The following is a 27,749-nucleotide window of genomic DNA, read 5'->3' as shown; positions in this document are numbered from 1 at the left end:
ATATTAATGATATTTACTGAGATTGGAAAAACAATTCAGGAGACAGTGGGAGAGGGAGCTTGTATTTGAAAAAACTGAACTAGAACTCTCTCTAACAGGGAAAACAGCAGAAATCCTTTCAATTTTGTGGCAAGGGGAAAGATGTAAATGAATTAGGCCAACTACCCGGCTGTCAAATTTATCCATGTGGAAATGTGCAAAAGCCCTTTACTTTTAAGAGAAAATACAGACATAGTTTAGGCCATAAGTAATCTGTTTCTTTTTCTTTCTTTTCTTTTTTTTTTTTCCTAATTTCAGGTATGAAGACCTTCTCTCCCCAGGAAACTTGTTCCAATGGGGGATATTGGGGTGGAGGCCAGAGATTATATATTCCTTTACCTCAGAAACAACTTGCTACTGTATTTGTAACTTTAATTCAAGTCCACTTGTCAACAGGCAGAGTCATCTTTCCCAGCAAGAAGATGGGGCGAGATGAGGGCATGTTATTTCACTGTACTTATATTTATTTTTTTATAAGTTTTAGTGGAGTATAGTTGCTTTGCAGTGTTGTGTTAGTTTCTAACGCACAGCAAGGTGAATCGGCCATATGTGTACATAGATTCCCTGTTTTTTGATTTCCTTCCTATTTAGATCACAGGAGGGCGCTGAGTAGAGGACCCTGTGCTAAACAGTGGGTTCTCACTGGTTATCTATTTTATGCCTAGTATCCATAGTGTCTATATGTCGATCCCAATCTCCCAATTTATATTTCTTTTAAAAAGAGCTTAAATAAACCCTGGAATCAATGGATCTTAGAATGGTCACTGTTAGGACACAAACTTTGTGGCTTTTACGTTGGGCTTTATATAATCCCAGGCATGGCACCTAAAGGTGATGAGGCTCCCTAAACCCAGCCCATGAGTGAGATGCAGGGGTGTGGGTGGGCTTGGGGCTTCTGAGTTGATAGTTTCAGGGGGGGCTCTGGTCGTTCCCCACCGGGGGCTGACAGTCCCTCGCATCTCCGGCCGACCCAGCTCAGCGTGGAGATGCCCCAAGCCCACCATCCCAGCTCTGGACAGATACAACTTGGGGATATAGGGCTCAAGGTAACGCCTTCCTTGGCCATGCCCAGTCAACCTAACTTCCTCCCCTCCTCTCTGAGCACAGGCAGGGGTGTGATCTGCTTAGGGACATGGGCCACTCCTGCTGGAGTCTTCAGCCCCCCTTACCTTCCCAGCCCTTCTCTCGTGGACTCTGGGGCACATCTGCCCTCTCTTCTCACTGTGGCCCCTCGTCCCTCCTTAGAGACTTTGTGCTTCTAAGATCCACGGGCTGTGGGGGCAGTGTCAGCATCTCTGGGCCCCAGAACCCATTGCTTTCCTGCATTTTCAGTGTGTGTGTGAGCCTGGATCAAGCCCCAGGGTTTCCCCACCCTGGCCCCACTCCAGGGCCAAGGCAAGAACCCTGCGTGGGTGCTGGAATGAGGCCAAGTGATATCTCGTCTTCACGGTGCCTGGAAACAGTGCTGCATGAAGACTTGGTCCTCTCCTTACCCCACGAGGTTCTGCAAAATGACTGAACCAGCCTCTGTTTTGTGCAGACTTCTGGTCTCGTGTTTCTGTGGCCTGATTTTCTACATCTGCAAAGCCAAGAGGCAGACCCTGGTCTGCGGGGTTCTCAGATGCTCTTTTCATGCACGTCCCCCACCCCCACCAGGGACTCGGCACCTCCTTCCCTCAGCTCCACGGGACTGGCTCTCAGACTTCCTGCCTAGGTGGTGCCTGGGGCAGCTGCCCCTCCATCGTCAGACCTTCTGCAGCGCCCTCAGCTGTCCTCCACCCATCTCCATTTCCCTCTAGAACCAGGCCTGGGTGCCATTGAGGCCCGTGCACCTACTATGCCTTGTCCCTGAGGGGCTGAGCCCATGGGAAGTGCAGAGGTGAATCCAGGAGTGGGGGCCCTAGCATGAGTGTCTCAGATTCAGATGCCACGGGCCCCAAAGGGAGCACATGAGCTGCAGCTGGCGGGAGAGCACATGCCCTGGACGGAGGGCAGAGCCACTCTGTGCCCCAAACCGTCACCGTGGAGCCTCCTCCAGGCTGGCGGGGCCTCACCTCCAGGTGCCTGAAGTTCTAAACAAATTGTCCTGATTTTTTTAATGTTGGCAACTAAGCAACGTGCAGCCAGCTGTCTTAATTGGAGGGTGGTGATGGCGACTCTTGATGAGCACTTCATACGTGCCTGGTAAGGTGCTGGGCCTTTCTGCATGGTCAAGTCACCATTCCTGTCGTCATGCCTTACAAATTGGAAACACAAGCCCAAGAAGTGGAAGCCACCTGTACGAGATCACGATTTAATAAAAGGTGTTTGAACGCTGGCAGCCTGGGCTGAGCTCCCACAACCAGACCTGGGGCTCTCACCCTTTCTATGTAAGTCTCTGAATCCTAAGAGCTGTACTAATGAGCAGCAGCTTCTATGCGTACATGAGTATATGCTACCAAGTTCAAGCTTCACGACAGACCCAAAGTCCGTATTAACATCCTTACGTTAGAGGCCAGGAAGCTGAGTCAGAGTGTGACTTTTCCAAGGTCTCTCAGCCTCTATGTGGAGAGCTATGGCCAACACAGGTCCGTGTGGCTCCAGAGTCCGGGCTCATTCCATGTAGTCTGGTTTTTCTCTGAATCCCCTGTGTCCAGCCTTGCGCCAGGCTCAAAGGGCCATCAGGGATGAAGGGTGAGTGTCTGGAGCTTGGCTCCTGAGGTTGCTGGACAGGACTCCCCAGGCAGGGGCTCAGTCCAGGAAGGCCAGGGTGGGCCTAGGTCTGGGCAGCCCCTCAGAGAGGCTCACTGCTCTCGGCTGTGCTCTCTCCTCTGTGGCGAGAGGCACTGCCAGATTCCCCTGTGCACCATTTCGCTGCCCAGGGCATAGTTCATGGCGTTGACTGTGGGTACTGCCTTGGCAATGAGAGCGGGCACCTGTTGTGACGGAGAAATCCAGGAAAGAAGTTTCAGAGCCTCTGCTCCTCTCCCTGGTCCCAGTGGGTGACCACCATCCCCCCCCAACCCAACATTCCCCCCACCCCGCCCTGCCTCAGCTGCCAAGCATCTGCCCTTGGCTTGACTCCACAGCCGCTAAGCCTTCTCTGACTAGTGGCCGGATGGTGCGTGGAATCTTGCTCCTCCCCAGACACCACTCTCAGTCCCTGGACCCAGAGCGTGTGCATTACCATCTGGCTGGCTGTCCCTGTCATCTCACGTGAGGCCTGGGCAATGTCAAGCAGTGGCCCCACATGACCAGGGGGACAAGCAAATACCCGGTGAGTTATGAGCGTTCAGAGGAAAAGAGGAAGAGCGAGCCTATCATGGAGGCTATAAAGCCAGAGAGAGAGAGATGGGGAGAAGCAGGGGTGCACAGATGGGGAGAGGGCACTGGAGTGCTGGAGGTGTCTGTACCATCTGCAGCTTGGGGGAGATGGAGGTTGCATCCGCGATGGTGGCGTACAGATACAGGAGAGCGTAGGGGCCCCAGCCGAGCAGCAGCGTCCTGGCTGGCAGGACGGTGTTCACCTGCGGAGACATGGGTGAAGGAGGGTGGCATCAGAGTTGGTGGGAATGTAAGCTGATACAGCCACTATGGAGAACAGGGTGAAGATTTCTTTAAAAACTAGGGATAAAACCACCATGTGACCCACAATTCCACGCCAGGGCACAAACCCCAAGGAAACCACAATTCTAAGAGACACATGTACCCCGGTGTTCGCTGAAGCACTATTTACAATTGCCAGGACACTGAAGCAACCTAGATGCTCAATGACAGATGAATGGATAAAGAAGTTGTGGTACATATGTACAATGAAATATTACTCAGCCATAAAAAGGAGTGGATTTGAGTCAGTTCCAGTGAAGTAGATAAAGCCTGTTATGCAGAGTTAAGTAAGTCAGAAAAAGAAAAACAAATAACCTATATTAATGCATATATGTGGAGTCTAGAAAAATGGTACCGATGAACCTATGTGCAGGGCAGAAATAGACATGCAGACATAGGGAACAGCCTTGTGGGCGCAGCAGGGGAAGGAAAGGGTGGGAAGAGTGGAGAGAGTAGCATTGAAACATACACAGTGCTATATGTAAAACATAACTGGGGGGGGGGGTTGCTGTATAACATGGGGAGCTCAACCCGGAGCTCTGGGACAACTTAGAGGGGTGTGATGGGGTAGGGTGTGGGAGGGAGGTTCAAGAGGTGGGGACATGTGTATACTTATGGCTGATTCACGTTGTATGGCAGAAACCACACACTGTAAAGCAATTATTCTCTAATTTTTTTTTTTTTTAAAGGAGGGCGGCATTGGCAGCCCTATGAGGTCCCAGGACCAGCTTGGCAGGGCTGTGGGAAGGTGCTGAGCCTGTGGAAACTGGGACCAGCTGAATCTCTCTTCTGTTTAAGATGCTTGACCCTAGGCCTCTCATGCAAGCTTTCTTGACCTCAGTGACCTTGTCCAAAAAGTGGCCTGATAATGCCTGACTTGCCTGGAGGCAGCCATTGGAGTAGAGGATTCGCTTCCTTCTCCGTCTGTTCTCTAAGAAACCCGGGGCTGCGTGAGTGTAGCTGTGTGTATAAAGGTCCCCAGGCTGAGCTGCCCTCACAACTCTGTCCCAGAACTACCTTGCAACCAGCTCCTGCATTCACTGGCGGCTCAACCTGTCCTGGGGTCAAAGCGGCCGCTTTCCACCCTGTGAGAGACTCAACCAACCAGGCAGCGGGCGACGTGGTACCACAAGTGGCCACAGGAGGGCGCACGATTCCCGTACTATTTTCAGAATGGAATTTGCAAAATTACGATTCGCCACATACACTCAGCGGAGAAGGCAATGGCACCCCACTCCAGTACTCTTGCCTGGAAAATCCCATGGATGGAGGAGCCTGGTAGGCTGCAGTCCAAGGGGTCGCTAAGAGTCGGACACGACTGAGCGACTTCCCCTTCACTTTTCACTTCCATGCATTGGAGAAGGAAATGGCAACCCACTCCAGTGTTCTTGCCTGGAGAATCCCAGGGACGGGGGAGCCTGGTGGGCTGCTGTCTCTGGGGTCGCACAGAGTCAGACATGACTGAAACGACTTAGCAGCAGCACATACACTCAGAGGTTAAAATTCTGACGCTAAAAATCAGTGCCTATTCTCTAACCAACCATGTCGCCCTTTAACAAAGAAGGTAACTTAAGCTCGCATCTGAGGTCCCTGGGACAATGCGTGGCGACCCCTGCTGATGCTAGTGAGACGGATGGTTTAAAGTCAACTGGGAAAAATGAGAAAATCCGTGTGGCAGCCTTGTCTGCTGGCCCATTGAACCTCCAATGAACGTGGCGACTTTGAGCACCCAGGCAGGGGTAGGAGCGGGCGCCTCCTGGAAGCAGGCAACCGTGGAGGCGGTGATGAACAGGAAAACACCCGGACAGCCTTTGCTCTCCTTCTGTGACCAGAAAACCCTGGGTCCACAGCTACAATTAACTGGTACAGCGTTTTTCCAATTCACAAGGGGAAAAAATGTGGCAGATGAGGTGTTTCAACAGAGGGTGCTTCTTTTATGCACTAGGATTGCCCACTTGAGTGACAGAGCCCCAGACCTGGGTTTGATCCAATGCTGCTGCTACCAATGGGGCCGCTTTTGACCAGTTGCTTAGCTAATAGCCCCTTTCAGTCTCAATTTTCTGATCTGTGACATAGGGACAATAAAGCCTTCCTTCCTCAGCGCGTGGGTGCAAAATTGAAATGATATAATGCACACAAAGTTGCATTAGTACCTGAGCTTTTTTAGCTTGTTTTCGTTTTTTGAATCTTTAGAGCTATGACTCATCTGCTAGAGACTGTTCAGGTAATAAAAAAAAAAATCCGGTAAGAGGATATTAATGCAGAAATTGAGCACTGGCCAGGAGGGCTTATTTTGAATCATTGTTTCTCTTGGACAAATGGGCTTGCAGGTGTGATTTTACTCTGTGGGTAACAGTCTGTGCCTGCGGTTAGATGAAACATCCTGAAGCCATTTAAAATGCACGGAATTTTGTGTCAATCTTTGTATCCTTGGGAAGAAGCAAGGGTAAAAGCAAGGGTGATGTCCTCTAGGCCACCCTGCCTCTCAGTATTAAGGGGTCTGGGAAACCTGGGCAGCTCTGTTTCTTCCTCCCAGATCTTGGCGATCTCCAGCAACGGGAGGGGAGCGTGCGTTTCTGCCCTCACACCCCATGCTCTACATACAAAGCTGGATTTCTCTCCTAATCATTGAAAACACAGAGAACCCCTGATTGCAGTTGCATTGTTCATGTTCCCTGGTGTTTCTCCTCCTCTCGGAGCTGATCCTTACCGGGGGACGGCTGGTCTTCCCGAGTTTCTGCTCCATAAGCCGATAGGATACGACTGTGATGAAGAGGGGCAGGAGGAAGTTGAAAAAGGCCATGGTGAAGAGGAAGCTGGTGAAGTTTCTGTAGGCAGAGGGGATGGAGAAGTCAAGAACTGCCTCTCAGAGATGATCAGTTGCCGAGAAGGCCCATCAGAATCGGGCTAGACAGTCAGATGCAGGGAACTCCTCCCATCAGGTGAGTATTCAGACTATGGGTGCTCCCAGGTCCCAGCTGAACTCTCCTGGGAACCAGGAGCTATGAGGTCCTCCTAGAACCTGCCTTTAGGCCAAGGAGTTGGGACAAAGAATAGTCCGGCTTCGATTTGCTGCCGGGCAGTTCAGGGACTCAGCCCTTCTCTCTGTATGTGCCCCAAACATGGAGAACGGGACAATTTGTTTGGGAAATGTGTTTAGCAAATGGAGATGTCAGTTGACCAGGAGGAAAGATCATTCACAGGAAAGTCCTGTGGATGAGACTGGACACTGTATCACTGGAGAAATCATTGAAGGGACCAGAGAAGAACCAGGGGTCCCAGGTAGTGGACATGGGGAGGCACAGGGCTGACCAGGAGCAGGTGGGAGTCACAGGGAGACAGACTGCCATTCTGTGAGGTGGAGACCACATCATCTGGCTGCTGTCCACTGAGGAGGGGTGGGAGGGAGGGCTGCCAGAGGAGCTGGACACCAGCAGGGGGGATGCCTGCAGTGAACTCCCTGGAGGACATTAGACCAGCCCCTGCGTTCTCCAGTGGGTTTGACCTGAGAAGCCTGTCATCAAGGCAGGTGCACGAGGAATAAACATGAATAGGAACTTCCCTGGCAGTTCACTGTGTAAGAAGCCACCTTGCAATGCAGGGGATGTGGGTTCAATTCCTGATCCAGGCACTAAGATCGCACATGCCACGGGGCAACTAAGCCTGTGTGCCACAATGAAAGATCCTGTTGCAACTAAAACACGACACAGCCAAATAAATAAATGAGTGAACATGAATAAACATGTCAAGCAGATGACTGCAGTGTGCCTGTCTCTAGCAGAAGCAAGGTCGGGGCTGGAGCCATGTGGTCCCTCCCCGAGGCAGCCCCTAGAGGGAGCCCTGGACTCCCCAGAGTCCAGTGGGCCTGGCGGTACTGGATGAGTGCTTCCTGATGGGGGCGCCATCACGCATTTACTGCTGTCTCTCCAGGGCCTGGCCCACAGCAAATGCTCAGAGAATCCAGAGAACTGTTCTCAGTGCCAAAGAGGTCCCTCCCAATGCAAAGATCTTAACATTGTTTGACACTATAGAACCAAGGATATGGCTCCCTGTAGGAGTCAATAAATCAGAGCTGAGATCTGACTGTGCTGAAGGTGGCAAAGGGGTCGTGGGGCTCAGTGACTGTTATAACCAACACAGGAGATCAGCATTGTTATAACCAACACAGGAGATCAGCATTGTTATAACCAACGCAGCTCCCTGGACAGGACCCCTTCTGGGGCCCAACTCTGCACCCCAACTTGCGTAACATTCCCATCCCTTGGCCAGTCTTCAGAATGGGCTTTCCTTAGTCCCCCTGTCAACTTGTACATGAGGATCGTGGCTAAGGAGCTGAGAGTGTCTGGCAGATGTTGGCACATCCCCATTTGGATTTTCAGCTGACACTTTTGTCCTACTGGCTCAAAGCCCAGATTCCATGGAAAGAAGCCTCGAAGCTGCTGCCCACACCTCACCTGTCCCCCCTGGAATAGTCCAGAGTGCAGCAGGTCCCCAGCGGCTCATAGTCATAGTGGCCCCAGCCCAGGAGGGGCAGTGCTGCCCAGAAGGCAGAAGACAGCCATACGAAGAACACCAGGGAGACGGCCGTGTTCCAATCCAGTCGGCTGCCTGCGTGGGACACAGGAGGAGGATGGTGGAGGGGAGGCAATAGCTTGGCAGAGTGAAAACACAATGGACTTGGTGGTCATGCGGAATGTCCTTAAATGCTGGCGCTGATGCTTAACAGCGCAGTGCCTCAGGCAAGTTAAGTTTCTCTGAGCCTCAGTTTTCTTCTTCATAAACTGGGAATGATAATCCTTGCCTCTGACAATTGTTATGAAGAATAAAAGAGACAATGGATGTGGAAGTCTCCTAGAGACACTCTGTACCATCTTCTTTAGAGAAGAGAGGGAAAGAGGGAGAGAAAGAGGGAGATGGCAAAGAGATAGGTGTGCGTGCACGTGTGAGTGATGATCTGCGGGAAGTTTGGGGACAGGGCTGGGCTAGAAGTAGTGGAAGAGGAGCTCCAAGGTCAGATGAGGCAGGTAGGAGCCAGCATTAGCGGAGAACAACGGCGCTTGTGTTTTTGGCCCTGGAGAGAAGCATGTGACACTGTTGAGGGCAGTGAGCCGTGTGTCCACAGGGCAGATCTGCAGTTCCAAAGGCCTGATGCTCATGGCTCAAGGCCATGTTAGCTGTGAGCCCGAGTAACCTCCGTGCCGGGGAATTAGGACTCAGAGCCCAGGGGACAAATGGGAGGCTCCCTGAGGCATCCAGGCCGCCACAATCCCAGCTTGGCTCCTGTAGCTGTGTGAGTCAGGGCAAGCTACTTGACTTCTCTGAACCTGTGTTTCCCAGTCTGCAAGCTGGGGGTTTGAGTGAGGGGTGACTGAGCCACAGCCCCCAAAGAATGTTTATGTTTCTGCATGAGTGAGATTCTACATGGTCTATGGGTGAATGTGTTTCTTACCTTTATGTGAATTAAAATTATGACATTAACTTTGTGATTCCACAGATACTTTTTAGAATGAGACTAAAGCAGTTGTTTAAATTTTTAAAAATGAGTCACTTAAGAAAAACATCAGGTAAATAACAAAGCATGTGGTACACTTATATGTCTAATTATGAAAAGGGAATTTGACAATACAGCTTGGGAAGTCTTGAACTAGGCTCCTTTTCATGAAGCCTTTGCATGGCAGAGGTTCCATGGAAGTGTGAGGTGCAAAGGCACGCGCCCAGTCTGTCTCACACACACCACCTCTCTGCTGCCTCCCAACACTGCCTGTCTTCAAGCGCATCTTCTGTATCCAGAATCTCATTTGAGTTTCCAAATAAAAGTGTGACGTTGGTTACAAAACTCATCCGTGCAGAGGAGGAGACCAAGGTTCACAGAGGACCCCTGACTTGCCTGAGGCCACAGTGAGGGGCACAGGGAACCTTCCTGTGCTCCCCCGCCCTCCTCCCTTTCTTGGGGGCCCACACCCCACACTCAGGCACACCTGAGTGTGTACACCCACCCGCACTTCCCTGAACTGGGAAATGCAGAGCAGACCTTCGCCCTGACCACCCTCAGTCCGTGGAACCCAGACACCTACGGGTGCAGTAGTGGTGATAGCGCCCCCAGGCGACGGCTGCGCTGCTGCAGATGCTGGCCAGCGCCGTGGCAAAGCCCTGGAAGCCGTGAGCCTGGCAGCCTTCCGGGCCGTAGGGCCAGCGCCTGTGGGAGACACGGGGCGCCAGTGAGCCCTCCCCCTAGCCCCGTCCCCCTCCCTCAGCCGCTTGTCAGCAGCTTGGAGGGCACCTTCGGCTCCTTAGAAAAGGGCGTTAGTGTCTGTTTTGCTATGAGGAAACTGAGGCCTTAGGGATCGAGCCGCTGGGGTGAAGGGGCACCTTGGTTGGATCCAAGAGTCTCCCTGGTAATCGGGTGCCTATGTCACAGGAAATGGAGCAACATGATGCGCGGAGAGTTCGCGCCTGAGGCTCAGAGAGGAAGGGATGCGGAGCCAGTGACACAAAGCACAGGAAGGCAAAGTCAGAGGGGAGACCCCGGGCCTCCCAACTTCCGGCCCCACAGGTCAGGCAGGGCGGAAGCTTCAGTTGCCCGTCCCTCACCCTGGGAAGGAGCAGAGGACAACAGGGCAAGGAATCGTCACTGATTCAGACCCTACAGTCAGCCCTGAGCCTTCGTACACAGAGGCAGGGCGGGGGGGGGGGGGGGGGGGGGGGGCTCTAGCTTCCACAGGAATGATCCATCTGCTTAAGAAAATCCTATAAACACCTTCTTAGACCGCATTGGAAGACCCCGGTCACGTAAGGTCTTACACACTTGTCAAAAGCCTGTTTGCTTTCAGAAATACTTATCTAAGGCTTCCTAGGTGCCAAGCATTGTTTTAAATTATTTACAAATAATATTTCCAACAACCGTATGAGTTGGGTAATAATACGTAATTTACAGAGAAATAGAAATAACGAAGTCAGGATTCCAACCTAGGCAGCCTGGTTGCAGGGCCCAGGCTCTTAGTCCCCACAGTCAGCCAGCTCTGATGGTCAGGTCCAAGGAACGCCTGTATTCCAGAAATCAGCTGTGGTTCTGCAGGCATGGTCTGGAATTCGGATTTACCCTGGTTTGGTCTGCCTGCCCTCTCCTCTATAGCTTTCTACAGATAGGAAGCATGTCTCTGGCCTGCTTCCCAGTGCCCTGAGGTCAGGCCCCAGAGCCCAGGGACTAGGGTGGGGGCAGGTACCGGAGGAGGCTGGACGTGGCTGCAACGAGGGCGTTCAGGCTGATTCCACTGTCGGCCAGCGCCAAGCTCAACACCAGCAGGTGGCCGGGGGTCCGCAGCTCTGGGGTCTTGCAGAAAGAGAGGATGGTCAGGATGTTTAGGCTGAGGCCAGAAAGAGCTGAAAAGAAGGGGAGAGCTGGCACCGGAGCTGTGAGGCCCTCCTGGGGTCAGAATGAGGGCCCACAGAATGGATGGGCGCTCTACAACCCCCCACCCCCTCACACTCAGCAGCCATCTCCTTGCAGCTTATCAAGTGCCTATGAGGCGGGCTGGCCCTCACATACTGAAAGCCATGAAATGTACACCCTGCCCTCTACCAATGCACAGTCTGATAGAGAGATAGACGAGGAAGAAAATCAGTCAAGTGCAGCACAGTCTGTGCCAGCGCGATCCCCGTTATGGACAGCCACTGAGCACCTATCACGCGCCAGGCTGAGCACTTTACACGGATCCTCCCAGTCAGTCTTCACCTGGACACTGTCCTCCCGACTTGCCACGGAGACGCCAAGGCTCAGAGCTGTTGGCCTAAGTACACTGCTAGTAAGGGGCAGGGCTGGGACTTGAACTCAGCTTTTTCCAATTTCACAATGCCCTTTCCAAGGGCTCTGGAACAGTGTTGGGGAGAACCTCAGAAAGGAGGGGGCAATAGAACTGGGAGCTTCCTGGGACCCCAGGCAGGGGCGCGAGCTGCAAGCGGGTGGCGCCCAGTGGCAGACAGACCCAACTGTGAATTTCAGCTTTGTCACTCATTTACTGCTCCTTTAGGCTCCCTGAACCTCAGCTTCTCCCATGTGAAGTGAGAAATTTGGGAGGATCCTGCCTTCAAACTGTGAGCATTCACAGGGAGGACAGGGTGTGGAAGAGCATTCTAGAAAGAGGGACCAGCACGTGCAAAAACATAAAGCTGTAAACTTTCAAGGCACGTTTGAGGACCTAGAGGGATGCTAGATTGCAGGATTCCCAGAGGAGAGGAAAGGGGGTAGAGGCCGCCACTGATGGGGTCCAGGGCCTCAGGGCCAGCCTGGTGGCGGCTGCTCCCGCTCCACTGTCAATTCTCAAATGTGTTGATTTTGTCTCTGAATCTGCTTTGAACAAAGGCTACATCCCCCACTGCCCTAGACTTGGGCTCACCCAACTCTAGGATCTATCGGTCCAGCCCTGGCCTCAGTGAGCATCTTAGGGATTCTGGGTTGCAGCTCGCATCTCATGGACCCACGTTGCCCTTAGGGCGGAAGTGCTTAGGGCTGAGGGCAAGAAGATGGTGAAAGCAATGTGGGGCTGGAAGGGAGTGAATGAACTTGAATATTGGGTTTGTCTAGGTGGGCACTTTATATCTTGATCACATCTAACCTTCCCCACCACCCATTTGGAATGTCAGGGAGCTGAGGGTCAGAGAGCTTAGGTGTCTTGGTTTCAGTGATTCAGACAGCAGGTGTCAGAGCTGACTGTCCTCACAGCCTACCAGGGGCCGGATCTTATACGAGATTCTAAGCAGGATTTCCAGGGAGTGGATTCAACTTTCTCCTGACAGCAGGGACATGAAAAGGCCTGGTTCTTGGTCATGCCCTGGGCAGACATCCCCTTCTCAAAATTCCTCCCTCCCTGTCCCACGCCCGGCTTCTCTCTCTTGGCTCCCAGGCTGCAAGCTGCAGCCCTCGGGTACAGCCATCAGAAGACCCTATGGGTTTAAGCACAGAGGAGTATGGTTTGGGAACTTCTCCTTGCCAGCTTTGCAGCTGTGACCTGCATTCTGGGGCCTGCTGAGTCCCGCTCCACCCCAGATCCTGCCTGGCTCACCTTCCACCAGCAGCACCGTCCCCACGGCCAGCACCTCCAGCTCCCCGAAGCCAGTGGGCAGGGTCCCAGACTCTGCCATTCTCTCTGCCTTTCTCCCAGCTGACCCAGCTCTTCTCTGGCTGCCTCAACCCAGGCTCCTCCATTATAAAGGGCCATTCCACGTGCTGGCACATGCAGGGTATTATGCTAGACATTGGGTTCTTTTTTTGCTGCCCCCTGGCCCTCCAAATCATCTTCTTGGCCCGGACAGAAGGAACCCATTCATCAGTTAGACAGTGTAGCCTTTGTGAAGCCAGCACGGAATCCGGCCTCATTCATTTCAGCTCCATCGGATTAAGGACCCAGAATCCAAATGGTGTATAGCCGAAAGCTGAATTAGAAAAGAGTTGCATAACGAGGGCCAGGATGAGGAGCAGAAGGGGGGATCTGAGCTGCAGCCAAGCCTGAGAATGGGTCAGGAGCCAGGCTTTTCCGTGTTTGGAGGTGCTGACAAGCTGAGCACCTGTGTGCATGTGTGTACACGTGTATGTGTGTCCATCGGAGCTCATGTGTATGCTCACATGCCCTGGGGAAAGAAAGATGGTTGGAAGTCATTTGCTGTCATGGAAAGAGCTCCAACTGGGACTAGAGACTGCTTCTGGTGCCTATGTCCCTGGGGCAGACCCTCTGGGGTCATCTCAGTCGTCTCTTTTGCACAGTAAGCATCTCCCACCACTTTCCCCACTCCTCTCCACCCACCCTGGCCTGTGTAAGTCCTGGTCAGAAGAATACATCATGGATATAGCCTTTGGGGCTTCGTTTCCTGCATCCCATTAACCTATGTGTCCACTGACCTATGCAAGCATAAACATCTCCCAAGGCACTGGCTTGAGACAGAAAGTGGCCCACGACCCACTAAGAACTTTGCCTTCTTTAAATGAGGTCCTGGTATAAGTTACACACTGGCTTATAGTGACATTTACATTAAGAAACACTAACTCTGGGGAGTCCCTGGTGGTCCAGAGGTTAGGATTCTGAGCTTTCGCTGCTAAGGCCCGGGTTCAATCCCTGGTTAAAAAACGAAGATCCTACAAGCTGTACAGCACAGCCAAAAAAGAAAGGAAGAAGAAAACACTAATCCAGAACAACTTAACTCATTTTCATATAAAGAAACCAAGGTCCAGAGTGCTGCTATTAATATTACTGAATCCAAAATTGGGTTCACCCAATGCAGAACCCCAAACGTGAGTATGGAGTAGGGAAAAGTTTAGTGCAGGGCCGTGCAGGAAGGAGTGGCTCTTGCCCCAAACACCCAAACTGCCCAAAGAGCTTCAGCAAAGCACTTTTAAAGGCAAGGTGAAAAGGGGGTGTGGTTGGTTGTTGCAAATTTCTTGGTGTCAGAATCCTTTGTTCTTACAGCTGTTCCTCCAAAAGACAAATGTTACTGTCTTTATACAACTTTTCATCTCTATGCACACGGAAATGTGTTAAACCCTTAGAGGTCAGAGCCTTGAGAACTGGGTATCCTGTGTATTTCAGGCTAAAAGCAACATTTTTTTTTTTTTTTCTGCACTGCATGGCTCAGCTCCCCCTATTCAGGGTTTGAACTGAGACTATAGCAGTGAAAGCCTGGAATCTTAACCACCAGGCTACCAGGGATTCCCCTCTAGGCAGAATTCTTAAAGCCAAAGCAAAAGAATAACAAAGGTTAAAGTAAAAGAAACAGATCCATTACAAGTATGGAGTCAGGGTTGTTCTTCCCTAGGACACCAGCAATATAGCTAATGTTTATTGAGCGCTCGCCCAGGGCCTGGTACTGTGCTAAATGATCTTACGATGATGCTTGCAACATCTCCAAGAATTAGATACCATCATCCTTTTAGTTTCATGCGAGGAAACTGAGGCTCAGTGCAGTTAAGAATTGGCCTGAAGTCATACACCGATTCACAGATGGAGCTGGAACAGAAGCCCAATCTCCTACCCCTACAGCTCCCTGTCAAGCAGTTCATTTTATTCTGGAAGTGTTCATTCCCCATGTCCTTCCTCTTGTTGATCCTCACTTGTATCCAAGCCTAACAACACTCAGGGCTGAGCTGACCCTCCATGTCTTCCTGGAAGCCTTCCTTGATAACCCTGTTACCACAGAATCCTCCCTGCCCTTCCTGATTTCTATCTTGTATTACTGTAACCAGAAGCACAAGTCAGATTTTTTTTTTCATGCCTGCAAGATCACAAAAGACTTCAGGGGAGAAGAGAAAGCAGGACAGGGCCAGGAATCAAGGGTACAGTTTGGGTAGGCAAAAGAGAGAAGGAAAGGCATCCCCAACAGAAGAAAGAAAAGCCAGAGATGTGGGAATGGGCAGGGCTGGCTTTTTGGTTTAGGGAGGAGGAGTTACAGGTGGAAAACACTGAGAAAATCATGCTGGCTGAATCGGAAGAGAGGCAGGAATGGAAACCAACAGTGCCTGGAAGCCAACGTTGGCACAACAGGCACAGACCTTCTGCGTGTACTGGGGCCCCAGCTATCCGTCTTGGTCACACCTCACTGGTGGAGGTCTGTCTAGGCCCATGGGCAAGGGGCTGAGTAGCCTTCTGGAAAAGCCATCAGAGCCAGGTAGGGCATGCCTGGCCAGAGAGCAAAGCCTTGGAGTCAAATGTGAAGAATGGATGAGTGAAAGGCGCTGCTGATGGTGGGATGAGGTTGAGGGTGGGATGAGGCCAATCAGTAGAAATCGACAGATCCTTCCCTAAGAGCTCTGGGGGGGTCCTTCTCTGGGACCCTCCTCAGAGAGAGATAACTAGAGGTGAGGGGCGCTCTCTGCCCTCAGGCCGAGACACCTCGTGCCTTTGCCATTGGTGGCAATGCCCATAAGGCTCAGATGGCAGTGATCTGAGACTGTGTCCATGGGGTGTTCAGGGTGGTGGGCTGGGATAGTTCATGAGCCCTTGGGAGACACCTCTGTGGTCACCCCCAAATATCTGAATATACCCAGCTCGTCCTTGGAAGCACCAGGGGAGCAGGGTACTTACTACTCCCAAGAAGCCTCTGTTCCCACAGGCTGTCAAGGTCTGAGAAACGTGGCTTGTTTAATTTTTGTAAGCACCCTGAGCAGAGTAACGTTACTTCCCATTGATAGATGAGGACACAGAGGCCACGAGAGGCCATGTAACTTCTCCTAGATCACAGCCTATGAATGGAAGAGCTGAGGTTTGAACCTGGCTGACCTGGCCAGGAGCCTGGGCTCTTTCTAATGCCTTCACAGCCTTCATCTCATTGACTTTTCACTATAAGATACTGTCACTGAGAGAATTTCCAGGGGCGCTTATTAGAGGCCAGGTTCTGTCCTCATCTCCTTTGAGCCCAGACACCCTGCGGGGTCTGTGCAGTCATAGCTTAGCTGGCGTGCAGTGGCTTTGCAGGTGGGCAGCCCTGCCGGTCAGTCCAGCAGCCCCCTGCCCCTCTGGGTGACTGCCCACCTCTGGCTGTGCCCTGCGTGCTCTGGGCCTGTGGTTGCTGCCATGAAAGGGGATCCCCCACCCCCATCTTCAGGACTGGGTGATTCCAGGAAGCAATAAGCTGCTGAGTGCTGTGGCCAGGGCTCCCCTCCCTAATCCCCAGCCTGTCTGTGTTTATCCGATGGCTTCAAGTGGGGGTGTGGGCAGACGATGAGCAGTAGGCAGCTGCTGGGTTTGCTGGGCCGGCAGAACAGAGCAGTGAGGGACAGGCCCCTGCCTGGGCTACAGAGGAGCCAGGAGCCATGAGGGTGGTGGTGGGCATGCTCTGGCTCCTGGCCCTCGGAGGGTCCCCACAGGCCCAGGGTGCCTGCCCCTCTCAATGCAGCTGCAGCCTCCACGTCCTGAGCGATGGCAGCAAAGCCAGGTATGGCACCAGGTGTGCGGGGTGGGTAGCCCAGCCCCCAAGGCTCTCCCAGCTAGTCTGGGCTGGGAGGGGTTGGATGCAGGGCTCTAGACCACAGCTGGGTGAACCCCTCCATCTCCCTGGTCACCAAGATCCGAGGGTCTTATGGGCTGGTCTGTGCCTCATTTTCTTCCAGTCAGCAGGTTGTGCCTCTACCCTGGGGATGGGGTGGGGGCACCAGGTACCTATACACAGGGGGCAGGGGTGGGGCACAGGGGTGCCAGCTCCAGGAAATCCTTCCTGAATCTTCTGCCAGGATCCCGAGAGAAGAAACCTCCTTCAGGGCACAGGAAACCTCCCTGTCACTTGTTTCTTCTCCTTCCTTCCTGCCCCTGACTATCCCCTCACTATCTCCCCAGCTCCTTCTTCCCCAGGACTCTTCCATTCTCTTTCCTCATTTCCTGGGGGTACCCAATCATATCCCAGGTATTTACCACCCCACCCGTGATGGGACCACCTGCTCCGTCATGCTTTTCCCACTTAGGGTCCCCTCTGGCCCACTTATCCAGCCTTGACCCCATTCTATGGGCTCTCAGAAAGGCCAGGAGTGCCCATTCCATTGCAAGCAAGGGCCCTTCCATCCTCAGCCTCTTCTTTGACTTTTCCCATTTGCTATCTGAGCCTGGAGAGCATTTATATCTTCTCCTCTGCCCCCTTCTGGAATGTTCCCAAGGCCCCCGTGGTTTGTGGACCCTTGCTCTTCCCCTGTGGCTCATTCCCTGTCTCTCTTTGGCAATCTTTAAACTATCTTTTCTCTGACCTCTTCAGCACTCCATTAATGACTGCTGCCATTTCCCACTTTGCTCAAGGATTTCAGTCCCTGGCTTAGGGTCTTTCTTACCATCTTTCTAACCTTCTGGAATTTCATCCTCCCTTTCTCCCTTGTCTTAGATGAGGGTTGGGGAGCCACTGATGGTTTCTGATCAGGGCAGCAATGTTATCAGTACAACTCTTTCAATGATGTTACCAGTGGGTGTCAGGCTGATTGGGTGTGATGGGAGGTAGAGAATGGAGAGGCACCCCCAAGAAAGGATACCCCATGTGGTCTAAAGAACAGGAAGAGCTCCATATTCAGCCCAAGTCTGTGATGCTCCAACTCAAATGGATCATCAGAGCTAAGGATTTTCTCCCCAAGGGAAGTCAGGGCTGAGCCCTGAGCAGGCCACGAAACACGTTATGGCCAAGGACAGGGGTTTCCCAGGTGGCGCTAGTGATAAAGAACCTGCCTGCCAATGCAGGGGACATAAGAGATGCTGGTTTGATCTGTGGGTCAGGAAGATCCCCTGGAGAACGGAATGGTAACTCACTCTAGTATTCTCGCCTGGAAAATCTCTAGGACAGAGGGGCCTGGCAGCTACAGTCCGTGGGATTGCAAAGGGTCAGACATGACTGAAGTGAATTAGCACACAAGAACAGTGTGACCAGAGTGACAAAGAGCCTCCCTTGCAACCCACAGAGAGCCCAGGGCTCAAAGTCACACAGCATTGGTGGCAGAGCTGCTCCTAGAACTCAGAGCTGCAGTTTTACTTCTAGAATCCTTCTTACCTGGTGATGCTGCCATGAGCAAGGACCAAGGAAGGCTTCTGACAGCAAGCTGGCTTTAGGATGGAAATGAAATTCCAAGGGCAGTTTCCAGGGCCCCTAAAGTCAGCCAATGGTCAGCTCAGTTCAGTCACTCAGTCGTGTCTGACTCTTTGTGACCCCATGAACCGCAGCACGCCAGGCCTCCCTATCCATCACCAACTCCCAGAGTCCACCCAAACCCATGTCCATTGAATTGGTGATGCCATCCAGGCATCTTATCCCCTGTCATCCCCTTCTTCTCCTGCCCTCAATCTTTCCTAGCATCAGGGTCTTTTCAAATGAGTCAGCTCTTCGCATCAGGTGGCCAAAGTATTAGAGTTTCAGCTTCAACATCAGTCCTTTCAATGAACACCCAGGATTGATCTCCTTTAGGATGGACTGGTTGGATCTCCTTGCAGTCCAAGGGACTCTCAAGAGTCTTGCCTCCTCTAAAGCCAGAGCTCTCACCAGCTTCTCACTTGCCTCGAAGTCCCACAGCTAATAGGCACCAGGCCATCTGCATAGTGTCTTATGAGGGGACATGAGGCCTTGAAAGGCTGTAGAGGATCCTGAGGTCCCCAGTGGCCACAGGCACAGATGGTACAGTCAGACCAAGGCTGCTTTTGCATCTCAGATGCCTTCGGGCCTCTTGGAGGGCCCAATTTTTACATCTGAGCGCCTGGTGGGCCTGCCTGTGCTCCATGCTCCCTCATCACAAAAAGATTGTGTGCACTTATGGGTCCCTGTGGTTTCCTGGGGGGAGGGTGAGTCTGGGCACCTGGAAAGATGTGTCATGTCCTCCGTGCCTTTTCGCCCCACCAGGAGCCATGCTGTTGGCCTGTACTGGGCTCTTATTGGTTTCTTTCATCCCTTCCTTGACTGTTTTCTCCCCCCTCCAGCACGTTTCCCCATCAACTCCCTTCCTTCTACCTACATCCAGACCTACCTCCCTGCAACACCCAAGCTTCCATTATCCCTGAAGATATCATTGCCTCCAATGCTTTTTTTCTTTCTTTGCTAAATTATAAGCTTTATGGGGACAGGGGCTGTGAGTCTGCTGTTCTGAATTTCCACTAATCTCATCGCTCAGTAGGAGTTCCATGTACGTCTTGAATAGAGTGGATGGAAGTAACTGGGCCTTTTGTGGGCACATTGACAATAACGAGCTAAGCCCAGCTGACTTTTGAGTACTGTGTGTGAGTTAAGCTGAAGGATGCTGGTGGAGCCTGTGTGTGTGTGTGTGGTGCCAGGAAGGATGATATGAGCAATGTGTTATGACATTACAAGAGTACAACCTCTCTTAGTATAACTACCAGTACCCCACCCCACTCCCCACCTCCTGCAGTGTGAGCGGAGACGTCCTCCGGATGAAATGGGGGCTGCACAAGGGCTGGGTCCCTCAGGCCCAGCCTCCAAGTTTTATTCTCTTAAGCATCTTCCCCTTCACCATACGTGGGTGTGCTGCTCTCAGTGATAGTGTATAGCAGAGTCCTGAACTGGAGGCTCCTCCAGAGCTCCAATTGGACGTTCCTCCAGAGCTCCTCCAGGACTGCCTCCTGCTATCTCTCTATCCTCTGCTTTAGGGTCAAACTTGATAGAATGAGGTTTAAGAAGTCACTGTCTGGGCAGAAAGAGCATGGGAAGGAGCTGGTCAGACTGACCTGATGTATTTGCAGTGCTAGACGCAGAAACTTACAACACGGGTCAACAGTAATTGGGTTTCTATGGGTAACAGATATTGCAGAGGTGGTACACATATGACCTCATTAAAATCCCCAAAACTACCCTCTGAGGAAGAGTCTATTATTCTGGGGAAACGGAGGAAAAGAGAGGTTACATAACACACTCAGGGGCACACAGCCAGCAAGCAAAGACAGAGCCCAGAGGTGGACCTACCTGTGAGACTGCAAAGTTCCAGCTAAACACCTTGATCATCTCAAGGTCCCTCAGAGTCAGGAGGCATCTCTTGTATGGTTTCCACATCTGATGCCATTGCTATATATATATACCTTAATGAAGAAAAGGCAATGCAGTCACAAACTGAGCTATAATTTAACAAAGAAACCCTTTCAATTCATAGATGCAATGGAACAGTACACGAGACGGTCTCAGGATTTCTAAATACTATTCATTCTTTGTGCGCTGCAGGAGGTATGGGCTGTAAGGGGACGTAGCAATTCAAGCTTGAGATCCTTCAGGCAGGTGACTGGGCCCAGTCCACAGAACCTTTGCTGAAATACTCCCATTTCTGTGTCCAGGACAGTGGTGTGCAACGACCCGGACATGACTCTGCCTCCAGCATCTGTCCCTCAGGACACCTCTAAACTGCGCCTGGAGCGGACAGCCATTCGCAGGGTGCCCGGTGACGCCTTCAAGACGCTGGGCCGCCTGGAGCAGCTGTGGCTGCCCTACAACGCCCTTTGCGAGCTCAGTGCCCTGATGCTCAGGGGCCTGCGCCGCCTGCGCGAACTGCGCATGCCCGGGAACCGCCTGGCTGCCTTTCCCTGGGCGGCGCTCAGGGACGCCCCCCAGCTGCGGCTGCTGGACCTGCAGGCGAACCGCCTCTCCGCTGTGCCGCCGGAGGCCGCGCGCTTCCTGGGGAACCTCACTTTCCTGGACCTCTCCAGCAACCAGCTGCTGAGGCTCCCGCAGGAGCTGCTGGCCACTTGGATCCACCTGCACACCGGGCCCTTCCTTCCCGGTCACCATGCCAGGTTGGTCCTAGGTAAGAAATGGCATCTCTTAAGAGGCACACATTGACAAGGTGGGGTTAGGAGCTCAAGCTCGCAGCCAGACTGCTTCAGTTCACATCCCAGCTCTGAACTTTCCCCTTGTCCCAGGAGGGTTGGGGAACCCTGGTGGAGTCTTGGGGAGTGGGTGAGGAGTATCATCAGAGAGACAGATGTCCCCTAAACATGCTTCGGCTCATGTGGGGTCCAGCATTGGGGGCTGGAGCAATCTTAGGGTGGTTCAGGGCAGCTCCTGCCCTGAGGCCAGGGAATGTCTCTCAAACAGGGAAAATTTAGACACCTCACTTCCCTGGAAGTGGGGCAGGGAACAGCAAAGCCCATTCTAACTCTGTGTACTTTACAGACTTTCTTACCTAGTAAAGAACACTGTATAGGGTAGTACTTACATGGAAAGAAATTGTTTATTTGAAAATCAAATTTGAATGCCCTTTAAATATATAAAGAAAGCTGAGCACCGAAGAACTGATGCTTTTGAACTGTAGTGTTGGAGAAGACTCTTGAGACCAGTCCATCCTAAAGGAAGATCAGTCCTGGGTGTTCGTTGGCAGGACTGATGTTGAAGCTGAAACTCCAATACTTTGGCCACCTGATGCGAAGAGCTGACTCATTTGAAAAGACCCTGATGCTGGGAAAGATTGAGGGCAGGAGAAGGAGGAGATAACAGAGGATGAGGTGGTTAGATGGCGTCATTGACTTGATGGACATGAGTTTGGGTAGGCTCCGGGAGTTGGTGATGGACAGGGAGGCTTGGCGTGCTGCAGTTCATGGGGTCACAAAGAGTCGGACACAACTGAGTGACTGAACTGAAATGAACTAAACACATATATGTGTGTGTGTGTGTAGTACCCTCTTCTGATTATAATTCCTTCTCCCTCTCCTAAAAGGTAGCCGTTATGTTTATTTGCATGTTCCCTCTCTTCTACAATATATTTACATACACATGCATAAACATACATACACACACATAGAAACTTTAGGAATATTTCATCATATTATACATAAAAAACAGCACTTTTCCACCCAGCAATAAGTCTTGGAGGTCTTTGTACTTTACCACAAATGGATCAACTTCATTGTTTTTCAACTTTGGCATAATATTCCATCATAAAGTTATTATTGTTGATGTTTAGTTGCTAGTTATGTCCAACTCTCTGCAACCCCGTGGACTGTAGCCCACCAGGCTCCTCTGTCCATGGAATTCTCCAAACAAGTTGCCATTTCCTTCTCTGGGGGATCTTCCGACTCAGGGGTCAAGCCCAAGGCTCCTGCCAAGTCTTCTGTATTGCAGGCAGATTCCTTGCCACTGAGCCACGGAGGAAGCCCACCAAACAGTTATACTGCAGTTTATCTGGCCATCCCTCCTTTTACGGCCCTTTACATTGTCTCCCTTATTTTCTTAATACCTGTGGTACTGCAGAGAGCGTTCTTGACAATGCACCCTTGTGCACGGAGACAAATGTTTCTCTAGAATAGGAAGAGAGAAGGGGAATTTCTGGGTCCATGGAGTGCACAAGTTAGATGTTTTCATATCGACCATGGTCTCTAACGTGCCATTCTTACCCGCCACCCGCCCCCCCACCCCCCACCCATGTGTATGTTTGCTCAGAAAGGTTATTTGAGGAACTCAGCCAGCCAATGTGTGGGCTCCATTCTAGCTGTGAGCATACAGCAGTGAGCAAGATGGATGGACATCTTTTCCTGCATGAGGCTAACGATCAAAGTGGTCAGATGTTCGACTTTTGCCAATCTGACTGGTGAAGGTTTCACTCTCCTTGCACTTTGCCATTTGTATTTATTCTTTGGGGATTCTGTCGTAACAAGTGAAGTCAGAGAGCTGACTACCAGAGCTGGGCAGTGAGGACTCTTGGGATGCAGATGTATCATAAAATGCATTTAACCAGTGACACAGGATAGCAGTCACCAGGATGGAATGAGGTTGGGGGGTGGGAAATAAACTAGTGCCTTCTAACCAGTGCTCTGAAGGACCTCAGAGTCATGGATATACAAGCATGTGTGAATTCACCTGACATTTTCCCCTCCAAATATATCAAATACATCTATGTAAATATATTATATGCTATTGGTTCAGTTTAGTTCAGTTCAGTTCATTCGCTCAGTTGTGTCCTACTCTTTGCGACCCCATGAATCACAGCACGCCAGGCTTCCCTGTCCAACACCAACTCCTGGAGTTCACTCAGACTCACGTCCATCAAGTCGGTGATGCCATCCAGCCATCTCATCCTCTGTCATCCCGTTTTCCTCCTGCCCCCAATCCCTCCCAGCATTAGAGTCTTTTCCAATGAGTCAACTCTTCATATGAGGTGGCCAAAGTACTGGAGTTTCAGCTTTAGCATCATTCCTTCCAAAGAACACCCAGGGCTGATCTCCTTCAGAATGGACTGGTTGGATCTCCTTGCAGTCCAAGGGACTCTCAAGAGTCTTCTCCAACACCACAGTTCAAAAGCATCAATTCTTCGGCGCTCAGCTTTCTTCACAGTCCAACTCTCACATCCATACATGACCACTGGAAAAACCATAGCCTTGACTAGATGGACCTTTGTTGGCAAAGTAATGTCTCTGCTTTTCAATATACTATCTAGGTTGGTCATAACTTTTCTTCCAAGGAGTAAGCGTCTTTTAATTTCATGGCTACTGGTTAGACACTATCAAATTCAATAACAATCAGGGGAGGACAGAAGGACATCACATTAAATGATTCATTTTGTATTTGAGAAATTTAAACATATGAAACGGAATTGTGTTTTAGGATTGAGGACACATGATACCTCTCTATATATTGGAGGTTCTTTGACAGGGTGGGTGCAGTGACCTGCATTCAGCTCTATGCTGCTGCTGCTGCTAAGTCGCTTCAGTCGTGTCCGACTCTGTGCAACCCCATAGATGGCAGCCCACCAGGCTCCCCCGTCCCTGGGATTCTCCAGGCAAGAACGCTGGAGTGGGTTGCCATTTCCCTCTCCAATGTATGAAAGTGAAAAGTGAAAGTGAAGTCGGTGAGTCGTGTCCGACTTCTAGCGACCCCATGGACTGCAGCCTACCAGGCTCCTCTGAAAGATGTTCAATTTTAAAGTAAAGAGGGCTGAGGATATAACATAGGATTTGATTTCCTGTCATCCTCACTCTTGTCTTTTTGAGCCTGTGTCAAAGGGACCATGGCTCAGAACATCCACCCTCTTTGCTGGAGTGATGCTCAAAGCACACTTACACTGGGGGGACAGGTGTCAAGGGTCGGGGTCATGAAGCATTTCTAGAGATAGATTTTGGCATATTTCAGGTTTTGCGGAAATACCCAGTGCCTGGCCAGGAGCCTGAGAGGACCAGCCCAACAGTGGCAGCGGTAACTGCCAATTGTGTCCATATGCTGTCCTGCTCACACGTGCGTGTTAAGTCACCTCAGTTGTGTCTGACTCTTTGGGATGCTATGAACTGTAGCCTGCCGGGCTCCTGGGTCCATGCATGATGCTGTCCCACTCACCCAGTGCTTAATATGACTTACCTTTATTTATATTTATAGCCACCCAGAAAAGGGAGCGATGCTATTATTCTATTTTATTTATTTATTATAAAAATTTTTTGGCCACACCGTGTGGCATGTGGGACCTTAGTTCCCCGCCAGGGATTGAACCCATGTTCCCTACATTGAAAGCATGGAGCCTTAATCACTGGACTGCCAGGGAATTCCCAATGCTGTCATTCTAGATGAAGAACCAGACTTAAGGCTGTATAGCTAGTGAGGCAAGGAGCTGGGCCTGGAGGTCAGTTCTGCTGACTCTGAGCTCATGATATACCAGGGGCGCTGGACCTGGGGACCTGAATACCTTGGGCTTACCTCTTGCCTTCCCTCTCACCCCTGCAGGGCTGCAGGACAACCCCTGGGTGTGTGACTGCCGACTCTACGACCTGGTCCATTTCCTAGAAGGCTGGGCTCCAAACCTGGCTTTCATAGAGGCCAGGCTGAGGTGTGCCAGCCCACGTAGCCTGGCTGGAGTGGTCTTCAGCCAGCTGGAACTCAGGAAGTGCCAGAGTCCGGAGCTCCGTCCGGGGATGACCAGCATCAGGTCGCCTTTAGGCAGCAGAGTATTGCTACGTTGTGGGGCCACTGGGGTCCCCGGGCCAGAGATGAGCTGGAGTAGGGCCAATGGGCACCCTCTCAATGGCACAGGTGTGTGACCTACAGGGACCACTGTGGTGAGATCCCAGACTAGAATGGGTGGGTCAACACCCCACACAGGTGGGGAGGGGGTTCAGGTTTCCCAGGAGGAGGGCTAAGGAAGGCTCTTTACTCCCGTCCTGTCTGAATGGAGTTGGAGGGCTGCACCCTGAGGTGCGCATGGGGGCAGTGGCTTCAGTGATGATAGCGGCACTCAACCTGCTCTGTCATATTCCACCAGCCACAGACTGGTGGATTCTCGGGGCCCACCCGAGAGGAACAAAACACTGGCTTTGGGGTAGAAAGTGCTCTCTTAGTGTATTTAATATTTACAGTAAGTTTCTACATTGTAAATATGAAGCCAGTATCACTAGGAGTAATTAATGCTACGAGTTACCATCTACTGAGTTCTTCATGTGTTAAATGTATTATGTACATAATGTCACTGAACTTTAAAGAACAACCTGATTATCTTTCTATTTTGCATATAAGTAAATTGAGGCCCTGAGGGGCTAAATGCTTGGTCTACACCACACAGCTCCTAAGGAGGAACTGGGGCTCCTTAGTCTGTGCCCTTTTTGCTATGTAGACAGAGATGGTTCATCCCTGGCACTGAGTGGAGGGAGGGGGTTTTCAGGCATCACAGCCCACCTACATGCAGAAAGAGGATGGAGGAGGCATCATTTTTTGGCCTCTGACCACAACACCTCCCATCCCTCCCAGCTTTCTTCTCTGTTTCCCTCAACTATGTTGGCAAGTGTTGTTCTAGGACTGTGGGTTTGAAATCGATGTACCAACAAAACTGTGAGGGAGTTCCACTCAACCTAAAACAGAAAAGTTGGAGATGCCTTGGTGGAAGTGGCAGTGGGCCCCGGGCAGGGGTGTGCAGAGCACTTGCAGCTGGGCCTCTGCCTCAGGTGCACCCAAACCCCCATCCCCAAAACATCAGCCCACCTCCTCTGAGGGGTCAGCTCTTCAGAACTCAGGCCCCTGAAAGACAGCCCTGGAACATCTCAGATCTAGATGGCTGATCATTCTTACACTCTACCCCAGTATTAAAAGTGAACGTGAAGTCGCTCAGTCGTGTCCAACTCTTTGCAACCCCATGAACTGTAGCCTACCAGGCTCCTCCGGTCTGTCCATGGGATTTTCCAGGCAGGAGTACTGGAGTGGGTTGCCATTTCCTTCTCCAGGGGTATCTCGCCGACCCAGGGATCGAACCCAGGTCTCCCACACTGTAGGCAGACGCTTTTACCGTCTGAGCCACCACGGAAGTCCATGCCCCAGTCTGGGTCTCCCCAAATTTAATCCCAGCTGATCTCCATTCCCTTGGCCAATCTAAGAAAAGTTCAATAAGGCCCAGTCTTTTCTCGGGTGTTGGGCAGAATGTACACAATCCAGGGGCTGTGAACTTGGCTGGAAATAGGCTTGGGGCAGATGGGGCTGTTCATTCTCCGTCCTGTGTCTCTCTTCCCCCTTGCAGTGCACCAGGAAGTCTCCAGTGACGGCACGAGCTGGGCTCTACTGGGCCTGCCTGCCGTGTCCCACCTGGACTCAGGAGACTACATCTGTCAGGCCAAGAACTTCCTGGGAGCCTCTGAGACGCTTATCTCCCTGGTCGTCACGGAGCCCCAGACGTCCACGGAACGCAGTGGGGGCCCAGGGGCGCGGTGGGCAAGGACGGGCGAGGGGGCGGAAGCTGCAGCGTATAACAAGATGGTGGCCAGACACGTTCCCCACGTCCCTGAGCCTGGCGTCCCGGCCACCGGGCCCCCCGTGCTCAACGCGAAGGAGCAGCTGTTCCTCCAGCACTTCCAGATGAGAGCCCCAGAAGAGCACTCGGACGTGCCGGCCGGCTCCCAGGAGGCCCAGACGGTGAGCTCCCTCAAGGTGGTGGGGGACACTTACCAGAGCGTGACCTTGGTGTGGAAGGCCCCCCAGGCTGGGAACACAACTGCCTTCAGCGTCCTCTACGCGGTCTTTGGGAAGCGCGACATGCGGCGGGTGCTGGTGCAGCCCGGGAAGACCAGCGTCACCATCCGCGGGCTGGTGCCCAAGGTCAAGTACGTGGCGTGCGTCTGCGTGCGGGGCCTGGTGCCCCGGAAGGAGCAGTGCGTCATCTTCTCCACCGACGAGGTGGTGGACGCCGAGGCCACCCAGCGGCTCATCAACGTGGTGGTGATCAGCGTGGCCGCCGTCATCGCCCTGCCGCTCACGCTGCTCGTCTGCTGCGGCGCCGTCCGGAGGCGCTGGCGCAAGTGCCGCGCCGGGGGCTCCGCCGAGGCCACAGGTGCCTACGTCAACCTGGAGAGGCTGGGCCACAGCGAGGACGGCTCGGAGGATCTGTCGCAGCACAGCCTCAGTGAGGCCGACAGGCTCCTCTCTGCTCGCTCCAGTCTGGACTCGCAGGCCGTGGGCATCAGGGCCAGCAGACGGATCAACGAGTACTTCTGCTGAGGGCCGTGCTTTCCCCTCCCTGCACACAGCTGCCTGCACCCCTGCGCCTACTCCCCTTCTTCTCCTCCCACACGCTCACTCTGACACCTGAGTCCATGCTCACCCACTCTTACCTACCCGGGTGCCTGCTTCCTCTTACATTTACACACTTATAAAAGCACTTACTATGTGCCAGGAAGTGTTCTAAGTGCTTTATATATATCAACGCATTTAATTATTATGACAGTCCT

The 27,749-nt window shown here is 52.1% G+C and overlaps 2 protein-coding genes across 2 annotated transcripts; one reads left to right on the top strand and one right to left on the bottom strand.

Annotated features, from left to right (window-relative positions):
• RGR (retinal G protein coupled receptor) lies at nucleotides 1-27,251 on the bottom strand. The gene is made up of 8 exons (XM_055537917.1): nucleotides 26,971-27,251; nucleotides 20,041-20,153; nucleotides 10,848-10,954; nucleotides 9,699-9,820; nucleotides 8,079-8,232; nucleotides 6,335-6,452; nucleotides 3,432-3,545; nucleotides 1-2,954 (listed from the first exon to the last, which is right to left on the bottom strand). Exons 2-8 carry the CDS (start codon nucleotides 20,125-20,127, stop codon nucleotides 2,823-2,825), a joined length of 834 nt encoding a protein of 277 aa, XP_055393892.1. The 5' UTR covers nucleotides 20,128-20,153; nucleotides 26,971-27,251; the 3' UTR covers nucleotides 1-2,822.
• Nucleotides 16,421-27,519, top strand: LRIT1 (leucine rich repeat, Ig-like and transmembrane domains 1). The gene is made up of 4 exons (XM_055537910.1): nucleotides 16,421-16,542; nucleotides 20,403-20,869; nucleotides 24,769-25,074; nucleotides 26,546-27,519. The coding sequence occupies exons 1-4, from the start codon at nucleotides 16,421-16,423 to the stop codon at nucleotides 27,517-27,519; spliced, it is 1,869 nt and encodes a 622-aa protein (XP_055393885.1).
• The last annotated feature ends 230 nt before the right edge of the window (nucleotides 27,520-27,749 follow it).

Source organism: Bubalus kerabau, chromosome 1, assembly GCF_029407905.1.
Source record: "Bubalus kerabau isolate K-KA32 ecotype Philippines breed swamp buffalo chromosome 1, PCC_UOA_SB_1v2, whole genome shotgun sequence".
Taxonomy (NCBI): domain Eukaryota; kingdom Metazoa; phylum Chordata; class Mammalia; order Artiodactyla; family Bovidae; genus Bubalus; species Bubalus kerabau.
Note: the sequence above shows the minus strand (reverse complement) of the source record. Positions and strands in the feature narration are given on the sequence as shown.